An 11,719-nucleotide genomic window follows, 5' to 3' on the forward strand; every position below is an offset into this window, starting at 1 on the left:
TGGGCTACCTCCTCCCCCAACTCAAGGGTGTCTGTGCTTTGGGATGTACCTTCCCCCTTCATCCACGAAGTGTCACAGATGTGACAGCTGCCTGACAGGTTCCTGGATACCTTCCTTTCCAGCCGACCGCCCCCACCAGCCACCGCTGTGCATGTGTGGTGGCTTCTTTAACCTTTGCTGCCCTCAGACTCAAGGCGATCCACCTCAGCCTGCTGAGTGCTTGTATTACAGGCATGCCTCCATGCCGCTACCTCCATGCCGCTACTGCTGCTTTTTTTTTTTTTTTTAAGATGGGGTCTCACTAAATAGATAACCCTGGCTGTGACTGGTCTGGAACTCAATAGGTAGGCCAGGCTAGCCTCTAACTCACAGAAATCCTTTTGCCTCTGCCTCTGTAGTGCACTCTCTGCTTGCTTGCGTGTGTGTGTGTGTGTGTGTGTGTGTGTGTGTGTGTGTGTGTGTGTGTAAAATGTGTGTAAGAGTCCAGGCATGTGCATGCCATACATACATACACGTAGAGGTCAGGGGACAACTTGCAGGAGTCAGTTCTCTCCTTCTCCCATGTGGATTCCACAGGGATCAAACTAATGTCATCAGGCTTGTGTTACGAGTGCACTAATCCACTGAGCCACATTACCAGTCCCTGGACCGGGCACCTCTTAGCAGTTGTCTGCTGCGGGTGCACACCAACTATCACTTTCCAAACTATCTTGAGAAACTGGGGCATTACCTTCTTTTTGTGCTTTCTCCGGCTTCTGAATCCTCCAACCCAGTGGGCCCCATCCTGCCTGCCACAGTGGCCTGTGCCTGGAACTCAGAGCTCACTGAGGATATCTGGGACTCTGGCCTTCTGCTCTCGCAAAGCATGAACGGACGGTTGCCTGGCTTCTGCAGTGACAGATGTGACGCTGCCAGTCTTGAGCCTTCTCAGCATGGCGTTGGAAGCTGGACCCTCAGCCATGAGCACAGGGTGGAAGATGGAATCCTGAGAACACTCTTGCCAGCCTTGGGCGGTGGTGCCTTGCATGCATGTGCATTTAGCAACCAGCAGAGGCGGGGGCATGGCCACCTTGCATAGTGATGGCTCTGTCACTCAGCAAGGAGTCCCTTTTTCCTTACCCCATTCACACCAGGTTTTAGGGACTCAGCAGGTGGCAAGAGCTCAGCAGCTGCACGCCCCCTGGCATCTCCAGGGGCAGTGATGGATTGCAACCAGGCTGAACCTAGGTGGTCCTTCTGAAGTACTGTCCCTGCCCTCCAGGACCCATTGGACCCATGAAGAAGGTGCTGGTGGACAACCCCAAGAACCGGATGCTGCTCATTGAGAACCTGCGAGAATCCCAGCCATACCGATACACAGTGAAGGCACGAAATGGGGCAGGATGGGGACCTGAGAGAGAGGCTATCATCAACCTGGCCACACAGCCCAAGAGGCCCATGTCCAGTGAGTGACAGGCGAGGGTGGGCTTGGGGGAGAAGAGGGCGTGGCTGGGGCCCTGGCTTACTTCCTTCTGCCCTGCAGTCCCCATCATCCCAGACATCCCCATTGTGGACGCCCAGGGCGGAGAAGACTACGAAAGCTTCCTCATGTACAGTGACGATGTTCTGCGCTCCCCAGCCAGCAGCCAGAGGCCCAGTGTTTCTGATGACACTGGTGAGTGGAACCCACCGAAGGAAGGTGGGGGTCCTCGGTGGGGCTGTCCCTGGTATCCAGAGTCATCCAACAAGCCGGTGACCTCTACACATGGAGGCCAAGAAGTCTCCTCTCAGCCTTAGACAGATATCCAGAGCCCGTGGGGTTACACTGAGTGCACAAAGGGACGGAGGTGCTGTGGGCTACGTGTCAACATGTGTGTGCCTGTGTGTGGGAGAATGTATGTGGACGTCTACTTCAGGGACAGATGTGCCCAGGTTGATGCCTGTATACACAGGTTCATGCACACAGGACAACAGCTTTACAACCTGAAGCTTCACCTGCTGCGCTAGGGAGTCAGGACACTCAAACCGCCTGTCAGAGGCAGACCTGCATGAGAGAGAGCTCTTAGCTGGGACTCCAGCTGCGGGCTTCACTCTGGCTCTGAGGTAGAACTTTAGATGAATCACTTAACCGGTCTCAGAACTAATTGGCTTTCTAATCTGTGAAATGAGATACACAATGCCACTAGGAGGAAGTCCCTTTCTGAGCCTAAGGCCAGGGAAGGCACACACTGCCACCGCTGGGCGGAGCTAAGCATGCTAAATTCCTTCCTCCTCCCCTCCCCCCCCACACCGTCCCTCAGGGTTGGGAAGAATTTGGGACAGGGTCTTGCTAGATTAACAACCTGGCTGACCTTAAAATTGCTACATGTAGACTGGGCTGCCTTCGAATCTGCAGCTCTTTCCCCGCGCTAGGTTCTAAACTGCTGTACTGAAACTCAGGAACCCTTCTTAAATACTACTAGCACCCCAGAGCCCCTACAGCTGTTCCTGGCAGACAGACGGGGAGATTACTTCCCTTTGTTCAGAGCGGAAACAGGCTCAGAGCGGTTACCGTAACCAGGGAAACTTCACCCTGGGAGGCGGCACAGGGATTTCTCAACACGGGCTTTTGCCCGAGCAGAGGCCAAAATTGCACCGTTTATCTGGAAAGGCTGGAGCAGGGCGAGGGGTTATTTTTTTGTCGCCCAAAGGGACACCCACAACCCTGGACTCCGCCTAAGTGCCGCAGGCCTCCTCCTCCTGACCCTCCCCGGCGCCGCCCCGCGTCCCGGCGGTGCCAACGCCGCCCTTCGTTGTTCCCAAGGCTGCGGCTGGAAGTTCGAGCCCCTGCTCGGGGAGGAGCTGGACCTGCGGCGCGTCACGTGGCGGCTGCCCCCGGAGCTCATCCCGCGTCTGTCCGCCAGCAGCGGGCGCTCCGACGAAGATAGCAGCGTTGCTGGGGGCGCGGACGGGGAGGGCAGCGGCTGGATCCGCGGGGCAACGCCCCGGCCCCCGGGAGGTGACCGCCTCCCCCGGCGCGCCTGCTCGGGTCCTGGGCTCACCTGAGTTGCTTCGGTCCCCGGTTTTGGTCAAGCCGCCCACTAGAGTGCCCTGCCTGTCCAGGATCTGCACAACTGCGTGCAGACAAGCCTCGGGAACCCAAGGGCGCCACGGGCAAGCGCTTGGGCTCTCCCCAGGGGAGGATAATGCAGGGACCTCCCGGAACTGGAAGGCAAGCCTTGGGCCAGAGTCATTGCAGGGGAATAAGCTCCTGGCAGAGGCTAACTGTGCTCGGGTGGAGGACAGTATGGCTCAAGACAGGCTTGGAAGACTTTGTATAGTTTGTTTGCCTCTGGGAACCCAGGGTCCTGGTAGTTTGAGAAATTGGCTCTAATCCTTAAGGCTGCCCTCGACATCCCCAGGGCCACAGCCTGCCCGACGTGGCCTGTCACTGGCTGTGGGCCTCGCCGACTGACCTCTCTCCCCATGCAGAGCACCTGGTGAACGGCCGGATGGACTTTGCCTATCCAGGCAGTGCCAGCTCCCTGCACAGGATGACCGCGGCCAATGCTGCCTACGGCACACATCTGAGCCCGCACCTGTCCCAGCGAGTGCTGAGCACATCCTCCACCCTCACTCGCGACTACCACTCTCTGACCCGCACAGAGCACTCTCGCTCAGGCACGCTTCCGCGGGACTATTCTACCCTCACTTCGCTTTCCTCCCAGGGTGAGTGAGTGACCCCTGCTTCACCCACTGACCTTCCGACATTCCTGGAGTCCTGGACAGCTGTCTGTCGGCCTGCTGCCCATACTGCACACCGACACACACACACACACACACACACACACACACACACACACACCCCCCTTCTCACTTCTGTTTTGTCCTGCCCTAGACCTCCCTCCTATCTGTGAAGATAGGAGGAGCAGGCTTCCGCTGTCTTGGACCCTTGGGTCCTGGAGCCGGGCTCAGATGAAGGGCACCCCCGCATCCAGGGGTTCACCAGACTCTATAATCCTGGCTGGGCAGTCAGCAGCACCCTCCTGGGGTACAGGTAGTACAGGGGTGGTCACCATATACCTGTGGCTGCCATGCTCCACCTGCCACCCAGCCACCATCACAGACCAGGCCACCACTGCCTTAGCTTCATCGCATTCATAACCCCTGTCCACCCACAGGAGCTAACCACTGCCCTGCCCTCATCAGCGCCGAAGCCTAACACAGCATCTGCTCCCCTGGGGTACAGAGCAAGACCTGGGCTGGGGAGTCAGACTCAAGGGGGCCCCAAGCCTGTATGGGAAGTGTTGGGCAGCCAGGACAGAGTAGTGTGAGCCTGCCTGGCTGGAGAGGCAGGCCAAGTGAGCCAGGGTTGGACTGTGACTCATCTCAGACCCCAAACCCTGTCTTGGACTGACTGTGGCCTTCAATATGCAGACTCCCGTGGGGCTGTGGGTGTGCCTGACACACCCACTCGGCTGGTGTTCTCCGCCCTGGGGCCCACATCTCTGAAAGTGAGCTGGCAGGAGCCACAGTGCGACCGAGTACTACTGGGCTACAGTGTAGAGTACCAGCTCCTAAATGGCGGTAAGGCACAGTGACAGACTGCTGTGACGCTTCCAGGCACGTCTTCCTGGAAGCCCCACCCCCACCCCGAGTCTGCCGAGCACGAACGCCCCACCCAGCCATTCTCCTTGCCCTCCACCCCCTTCACTCCCCACCCCCTTCTTCGGAGGCTTCACCCATCTCTCTGGGCCTGCACTGTTCATTTCCTAATCTAGGTTTTGCTTAATGAGCGTTTATAGGCCTCTGCTAACTTGAACGGCCTTTGTGGGAACTGGGGAATGGACTACCCCTTGGCATACACACTCAAGCTAACGTGAGGCCCGTCACCAGAGTCCAGGGTTCCACTTAGCTCGGATGTTTGGTTTTTCTTCTTTGAGTGCAGGGGCTCAAACCCAGAACTTCTCACGTTAGGTAAAGGCTCTTCCACTGAGCTACAACATCCCTAGCTCTCACTCATTCAGTCAACAACCCAGCACAGTACACTGGACCCAATCCCTGGCAGACCTGGTGAAAGGGTCAGGACCAGGCCAGGGGCGGGAAGGAGTAACGGCGGGTCTGCTCCCGGCTCTCACTCTACCTCCTAGGCGAGCTGCACCGGCTCCACATCCCTAGCCCTGGCCAGACCTCCGTGGTGGTAGAAGACCTCCTGCCCAACCACTCGTATGTGTTCCGGGTGCGGGCCCAGAGCCAGGAGGGCTGGGGCCGCGAGCGTGAGGGTGTCATCACCATCGAGTCGCAGGTGCACCCGCAGAGCCCTCTCTGCCCCCTGCCAGGTGAGCCGGCTGCCCCCTGCCGCCGTCCGGGTCACCCCCCCCCACCCCACCCCCCCCCGACTGACACTCTCCCTGTACTGCCCCAGGCTCTGCCTTCACTCTGAGCACCCCCAGTGCTCCGGGCCCGCTGGTGTTCACGGCCCTCAGTCCAGACTCCCTGCAGCTGAGCTGGGAGCGGCCTCGGAGGCCCAACGGGGATATCCTTGGCTACCTGGTGACCTGTGAGATGGCCCAAGGAGGAGGTGCCGCCTGTCCCGGAAGTAGGGTGGTTGTGGGGGGGTGGAAAGGCACCCAGGAGCTGAAGGTGTCTTCCCTGTGTAGGACAGGCCACCACATTCCGGGTGGATGGAGACAACCTTGAGAGTCGGCTGACGGTACCTGGCCTCAGTGAGAATGTTCCTTACAAGTTCAAGGTGCAGGCCAGGACCACTGAGGGCTTCGGGCCAGAGCGTGAGGGCATCATCACCATCGAGTCCCAGGATGGAGGTGGAGTGTCTCCCCATCCTCACCCCAGTCCCTCTCGGGCCTAGCCATACATAGTACCAACCCGACTGACGACTGATCTGCCTGTTCTAGGCCCCTTCCCGCAGCTGGGCAGCCACTCTGGGCTTTTCCAGAACCCACTGCAAGGCGAGTATAGCAGCATCACCACCACCCACAGCACGACCACGGAGCCCTTCCTCGTGGGTGAGTCACCAAGGGCAAGGGACCCTGACTCCTGCGAACACAGAGCCAGTGCAGGGAGGGGCAGGGACTGACACACGGCCCTTCCGATTTCTTCCCTGCAGATGGACTAACCCTGGGGTCCCAGCGCCTCGAAGCAGGGGGGTCCCTCACCCGGCATGTGACCCAAGAATTTGTGAGCCGGACACTGATGGCCAGTGGATCTCTCAACACTCAAGTGGACCAACAGTTCTTCCAGACCTGAAGCCCCCAGGAACCTGGGCCCCTCCCTGCCTTCTCTCCCTAGCTCCTTCTTCCTTCACTGTTCCATCCACCTGCACGCTGCATGCTGCCCACAGGGCCAGCACCTCTAGCCAGAGAGCAGGGGTAGGTGCCCTCTGGGAAGCATGAAGCAGGCAGAGGTACCACAAGGCCTGACTGCATCCTGCCCTGGGTTCAAACCCACTTGCAACCAAAGAACTGGAGGTAGCACAAGGGCCCAGCCTTCGTTTTGCACATAATAAAAAATTTTGCTACTGCTTAGCTGGCCTGTCCATTCTTCATAGGCCAGAGAGGTGTCAACCTGCAGAAGAACAATGGTTCTCACGATGCCCATCCTTTGACCCCAGAGCATGTACCCACCTCCAGAGGCAGGTGGCTCCAGAGGCTACCACCGTAAGAGGCACAGGTTTATTAAGCACCCAGACATAGAATGAGGATGCCAGAGGCAGAGCTGCAGCACACACCTACGCCTGTGTGTCCATCGGTCTCAGGAACACCTCACAAGCCCAGCACCTGGGCTCCGTCGGCAGCTTGGGAGAGGTAGAAGGATGCTGTGCCACCGTACTGCTCCTAGGGGAGAAGCGGGGCTGAGAAACAGGTGACCCGGGTACCCGTCTCTCCTGCCCTCCCAGGCTCTGGCAGTCAGTCACCCACCTGTATGTGATCCATGGCGAGGGAGGCAGCAGAGGCCTCCAGCAGTGTCACTGTGCAGCCACCAAAGCCACCACCTGTCATACGACTCCCATAGACCCCAGGCACAGAGAGTGCAGCCTCAACCAATTGGTCCAGCTCAGGGCAACTCACTTCATAATCATCCCTGCCAAGGATACAGGAAAGAGAGGGATGCAGACCTGGGACCCGCCTACGCCCAAAAAGCACAGGGCATCCACAAGGCCTCACCTGAGTGAGTAGTGACTTTCCACCATGAGACGTCCAAAGGCCCTGTAGTCTCCACGGCTCAGAGCAGCGGCTGCCTGGGCTGTTCGCCGGATCTCACCGACTACATGTCGGGCCCGCCGGAAGCCCTCCTTGCTCATCAGCTCCCTGCCCGCTGAGGAGGAACAGAGTTCAGCAGACCCACCGCATACTACCCCGTGGTTACCTCAGGGTGTGGGAGAGAAACCTGGTGGGCAGTGGCCAACCATTGAGTGAAGAGCTGCTTACTGAACCCTCTTCAGTAAAGGCGGGGACTGAGAGAATGGGCTTCATCCCAGACCTGGTTCTCAAGGGGCCCCCTCATCTCAGAGCTCTCTTTCTCACTGTAGAATGGGACAACTGCATCGATCCATCACTTGAGATCCACAGAGGACTGCAGGAAATGACATGTTGGACTCCCCACAGGGAGCCAGCATAGAGAGAGCTCAGTACTCTGGGCCCATTAACTTTTAGGGCTTTCAAGATGAATGGGACAAAGTGCAGGCCTTGAGATTTTTCTCTATGTAGCCCTGGCTGTCCTGAACTCACTAAGTAGACCAGGCTGGCCTCGAACTCAGAGATCCGTTGGCTTCTGCCTCCCAAATACTGGGAGTAAAGGTGTGCTCCACCATGTCTGACCTGAAAGGGCAGGCTTAAGATTTCAAGCAGGATAGGCAATGTGGCTCACTGGCAGAGCACTTGCCTGGCACATACAAGGCCCTGGGTTTTAGTCCCATCAACGCCAATCATTTCTTTCCAAGTAGCCCTGCTAAAGTTGGAACCCTAGGTTTGCAGGATTTGGGGGGATATATTTTTCAAGCAGAACGTGAATGGACCTGGGGATAGGGGAATAGACAGAAGGCCATATGGACATCCCAGCAGGGAGCCTGGCTGTTTCTAGGACAGAACCTGGCAAGCTGGCTCTCACCCTCAAGCTCCTCCAACCGCACCTCTCGAAGGCTCTCCTTGCCCAGAGCCTGGGCCACTTCTTCGCACTGGCGCCGGCGAATGGGATACTCGCTGGAGGCCAGGGAGTGGCGGACATTGGAGTTAGTGATGAGCACAGCCAGCTTGGGGTCACACAGCGGCACCAGGCTTGTTTCCAGGGACCTGGGGTGAACGAGGTTGGAATGAGGGAGATGTCACAGCCAAGGGTCTGCTTCCCAGACCAAACAGTGGGCACACTCCACTCAGGAGCTCCTGGTTACGAGGTGGGGGATACGAGGGGAGCCCCTGACCTGCAGTCAATGAGTAGCGCATGGCCTTTCTGCCCCAGCAGTGCGACGAGCTGGTCCATGATGCCACAGGGCACCCCTGCGAAGCTGTGCTCGGCCCGCTGACACACCTGGGCCCGGGCAGCTATTGGCCCCGAGTCTGTGGCACAGGGTGAGGTGGGGAAGCTGGGGTCCAGGGGAGGGCCCAGGGGGTGGCCACCTTGGAACAGCAGGGCTCCAACGACAATCAAAGGGACTCCCCACCCTCCCTCCCTCCCTAAGCCCAGTGAGGGAGGAGGCTCTGACCACAGAGGCCTCTGAAGGGAGGCGGGGCCTAAGTGATACCTGGGCAGAGCTGCTGGAGGAAGGTGTATGTGGCCACTTCCAGAGAAGCTGAGCTGGAAAGCCCCCCCCCCAGGGGCACTGAGCTGACCACCACTGCACTGAAGCCAGGGAGGGGTGCGGCTGCAGGGGAAAGAAGGGTGCTGGTAAGACGGGATGCGGGGAGTGCGGACATAGGAAGGTCATGTGTCTCACCAACCTGCTGACCTCAAGGGGCCCACCCACCCTTCCTCTGCTACCTTCCGAGTTTGCTGGGCTAATCTTCCTACGTGCCTTCCTGATTTAGGGTTCCAGAGACCAGCGAGCTGACAACTGAATTCTGGCTCCTCTAAACATATAAAGGAAACCTACAGCAAGTTCCAGAGCTACCAGGGCCTCAGATCCCTTATCTGTACAAGGGAACGCTCCACCCCGGGTGAATGACAATGGATGCTCCTCCCTCCACCCTGGATGAACGGACTTGGGGGGGGCGGTGGAAGCATTCCCAGTCAGCCAGGGTCTCATACCTGGGTAATGCTGGATCACTCCCTTGACGTAATTGGCCCACTGTGGGACTCCAGGCTCCAAGGACCGCTGGGCTGTGGGCAGTGGGAACTGCAGTCGTTGAGGTTCGTCTGCATCCTTGGAGGTGGTGAGAAGAGAGACAAGCCCATCTGTCCGGGGGCTGCCAACCAGGATGGTCACAAGCTCCAGAGCCTGAAGGAGAGGATGTGTGTCATCTATACCGGCAGACAGATTAGACCATCCAGGGCCACAGGGCCACAGCATAGCCACAAAAGTCATTTTTCCCCCCAAGACAGGGTTTCTGGCTGTCCTGGAACTGACTCTGTAGACCAGGCTGGCCTCGAACCCATGCAGATCTGCCTGCCTCTGCCTCCTGAGGGCTGGGACTAGTAAAGGTGTGCATCACTCCCAGGCCACAAACCATGAGCACACGGAGGCTTGCAGATGGGTGGACTAGCCCATTGCAGACAGGAAACTCGTGTCCTCTGAGGTTCCAGAACGTGCCTGGGTCTCCCCAGGGTGATTAGAGCAGACGGATTCAAAGCCCAAGGTTCTGTAGTCTGGGACAGAAAGGCCTCAGAGGGAATAGAATCAGCTTGAAAGGAATGGTGTGAGGCTCAACAAAGATCTTCAGTACAGAGTTGGCCTCAGGGCTTAGAGCCCAGCCTCCTAGGTCTTCAGGGCGGGGGCTGGCTGTGGCTAGAGTGCAAATCTGGACTCTGCCCGGAGCACTGCTCGCAGCCGTGAGCCAAAGGGGACAGATAGCTATCTTAGGCCAAACCCGGCCAGAAGCTTCCCATCTGGGGCCACCTCTGTGGTGCTGCAGCCTCAGGAGCTACACAGGGAGCAGAGACCCAGGCTGAAGGTCGGAGGAATCACTCATGTCACAGATCAAGACCAGCTGTGTGACTGAGCTGGTCATTAGTGCTCTATGGGTCTACTGTTTCCTCCGTAAATTCGAAGGGCTGGGCCAGGAAGGCTACATTTACAAAGGTCTACCTTTGCATAGGTCTAGGTCTGTGCTGTAGGCCCACGCAAAGTCAGGGGACTAAACAACCTCCTTTTTTTCTTGTTTTGAGAGAGGATCTCACTCTGTAGACCAGGCTGGCCTTGAACTCATGCCTCAGCTTCCCAGGTACTGGGATTATTAGGCATGCCCCACCATGCCTAATAATCTCCTGTATTGCTACCTTGGTCCTCACATTTTTAAGAGATACATACTTCCAAGTTGAGGGCGATGATTAACAGCCCCCAGAGGGCGGGCTTGAGTGAGAAGACACACACACACCCCTCCCAGCTTCGGCTTCCTGTCTTCACACGTGGACAACTGCACGTCCCGTGGTCTGTCACGTATGCTAGCTAGACCCGTCACTCCGCCTTCCACCCGGAGAGTACTCGCCTTCCCGCGCCCCCTAAGCCTGCCCTTCCCTACCGCAGGCCGGGCCCCTACACACAAGTCTCCCCAATGCAGCCCCTCACCATGGGCAACACCAGGCCCTGGTTGTAGTCCGTGTGCTCCCCGATGAGGTTGACGCGGCCCGGCGCCGACACTGCCAGCTCCGGCTCGGCTCCGAACTCCTCCAGGAAGGCCCGCCGGGCCTCGGCCAGCAGCTCCTCCACCTGGGGCGGTCTCCAAGCAGCCATGACGCTCGTCTGCAGCTGGGCGCGCCGCCCCTCGGGATGCTGGGGGCGGAGCCACGTGGCGCGGACTCACATTCCTGGCCGACGCGATGCCCCGCCCCCTCGCTGGCCCCGCCCACCCCACCTGCAGAGCCTGAGGAAGAGCGAAATTCTGTATCCAGGGGGTGTCCTCTCAGGACTTTGGGGGTTCCCACTTGAGGGGCAGTTAACACGAATGGAGATCTGAACTGTCCATCCCTGAACCTGGAGCCTCTTAATGCGCTCCCCATTACCATCATCCCCACAACACAGCCAGGGCAATGGAGCTGGCAACAGGAAGGCCTGAGCCCCAAAAGGATCTGCCTCTGAGGTCGTCAGAGCGAACAGTTATGCGAAGTCGTCAGCCCCTGATCATGGCGTCTCTTAACAGGGTGATGTGGTACAAGGACAGCCAAGCTTGAAAGTGACCAGAGAAGTCACCTTTTACAGGCTCTTCTTCTGGCTCCCAGCGGTGGAGAACCGAAAGAGGGTGCCAACAGCAGGAAGTAAGCCCAGGCCCTCTTCAGAGGCCCGAAGGCTACTGCAAAATTAGGTTATTTTGTTCGCTCCCGCCAAGTGCTTCCTCCATGAGAGCACTGGTCTCAGAGACAGGACCATCTGTCTAGAGCCTTCATTCTGGCCCAGATCCTTGCCTGGATGCCTGTCTACACCTGCTCACCTTATGTGAAACCTTGTAACAGAAGGAAGGACTGAAATATAAGAAAAGCAGCCTGTCTGGGATTGCAGAGGGAGCCTTGTGGGGAACTGTGGCCAGGGATGCAGCTTGGAGTCGGCTCAGAAGTTTGTCCACAGTTCGCACAGTGCATTCAAAATGCAACTTAG

At 58.2% G+C, this 11,719-nt stretch overlaps 2 protein-coding genes across 6 annotated transcripts in view; one reads left to right on the top strand and one right to left on the bottom strand.

Annotated features, from left to right (window-relative positions):
* Positions 1 to 6,503, top strand: part of Itgb4 (integrin subunit beta 4) — a 34,600-nt gene extending 28,097 nt beyond the window's left edge. For 2 of the 5 annotated variants that reach the window (XM_037200539.1, XM_037200538.1), the window contains 11 exons: positions 1,262 to 1,444; positions 1,523 to 1,654; positions 2,783 to 2,977; positions 3,451 to 3,687; positions 3,857 to 4,015; positions 4,396 to 4,545; positions 5,109 to 5,297; positions 5,384 to 5,539; positions 5,619 to 5,783; positions 5,874 to 5,984; positions 6,086 to 6,503. In XM_037200539.1, the coding sequence (XP_037056434.1) occupies positions 1,262 to 1,444; positions 1,523 to 1,654; positions 2,783 to 2,977; positions 3,451 to 3,687; positions 3,857 to 4,015; positions 4,396 to 4,545; positions 5,109 to 5,297; positions 5,384 to 5,539; positions 5,619 to 5,783; positions 5,874 to 5,984; positions 6,086 to 6,225 (1,817 nt within the window). In that variant the 3' untranslated portion in view covers positions 6,226 to 6,503. The remainder of the gene's footprint in view (positions 1 to 1,261; positions 1,445 to 1,522; positions 1,655 to 2,782; positions 2,978 to 3,450; positions 3,688 to 3,856; positions 4,016 to 4,395; positions 4,546 to 5,108; positions 5,298 to 5,383; positions 5,540 to 5,618; positions 5,784 to 5,873; positions 5,985 to 6,085) is intronic. The other 3 variants (XM_028889687.2, XM_037200541.1, XM_037200542.1) reach the window with 3 other exon arrangements.
* Positions 6,504 to 6,628: 125 nt separating this feature from the next.
* On the bottom strand, positions 6,629 to 10,910 carry Galk1 (galactokinase 1). The gene is made up of 8 exons (XM_028889688.2): positions 10,697 to 10,910; positions 9,220 to 9,409; positions 8,717 to 8,836; positions 8,396 to 8,531; positions 8,086 to 8,267; positions 7,143 to 7,293; positions 6,897 to 7,059; positions 6,629 to 6,812 (listed from the first exon to the last, which is right to left on the bottom strand). Exons 1-8 carry the CDS (start codon positions 10,859 to 10,861, stop codon positions 6,741 to 6,743), a joined length of 1,179 nt encoding a protein of 392 aa, XP_028745521.1. The 5' UTR covers positions 10,862 to 10,910; the 3' UTR covers positions 6,629 to 6,740.
* Between the last annotated feature and the right edge of the window lie 809 nt (positions 10,911 to 11,719).

Source organism: Peromyscus leucopus, chromosome 8b (assembly GCF_004664715.2).
Source record: "Peromyscus leucopus breed LL Stock chromosome 8b, UCI_PerLeu_2.1, whole genome shotgun sequence".
NCBI lineage: Eukaryota > Metazoa > Chordata > Mammalia > Rodentia > Cricetidae > Peromyscus > Peromyscus leucopus.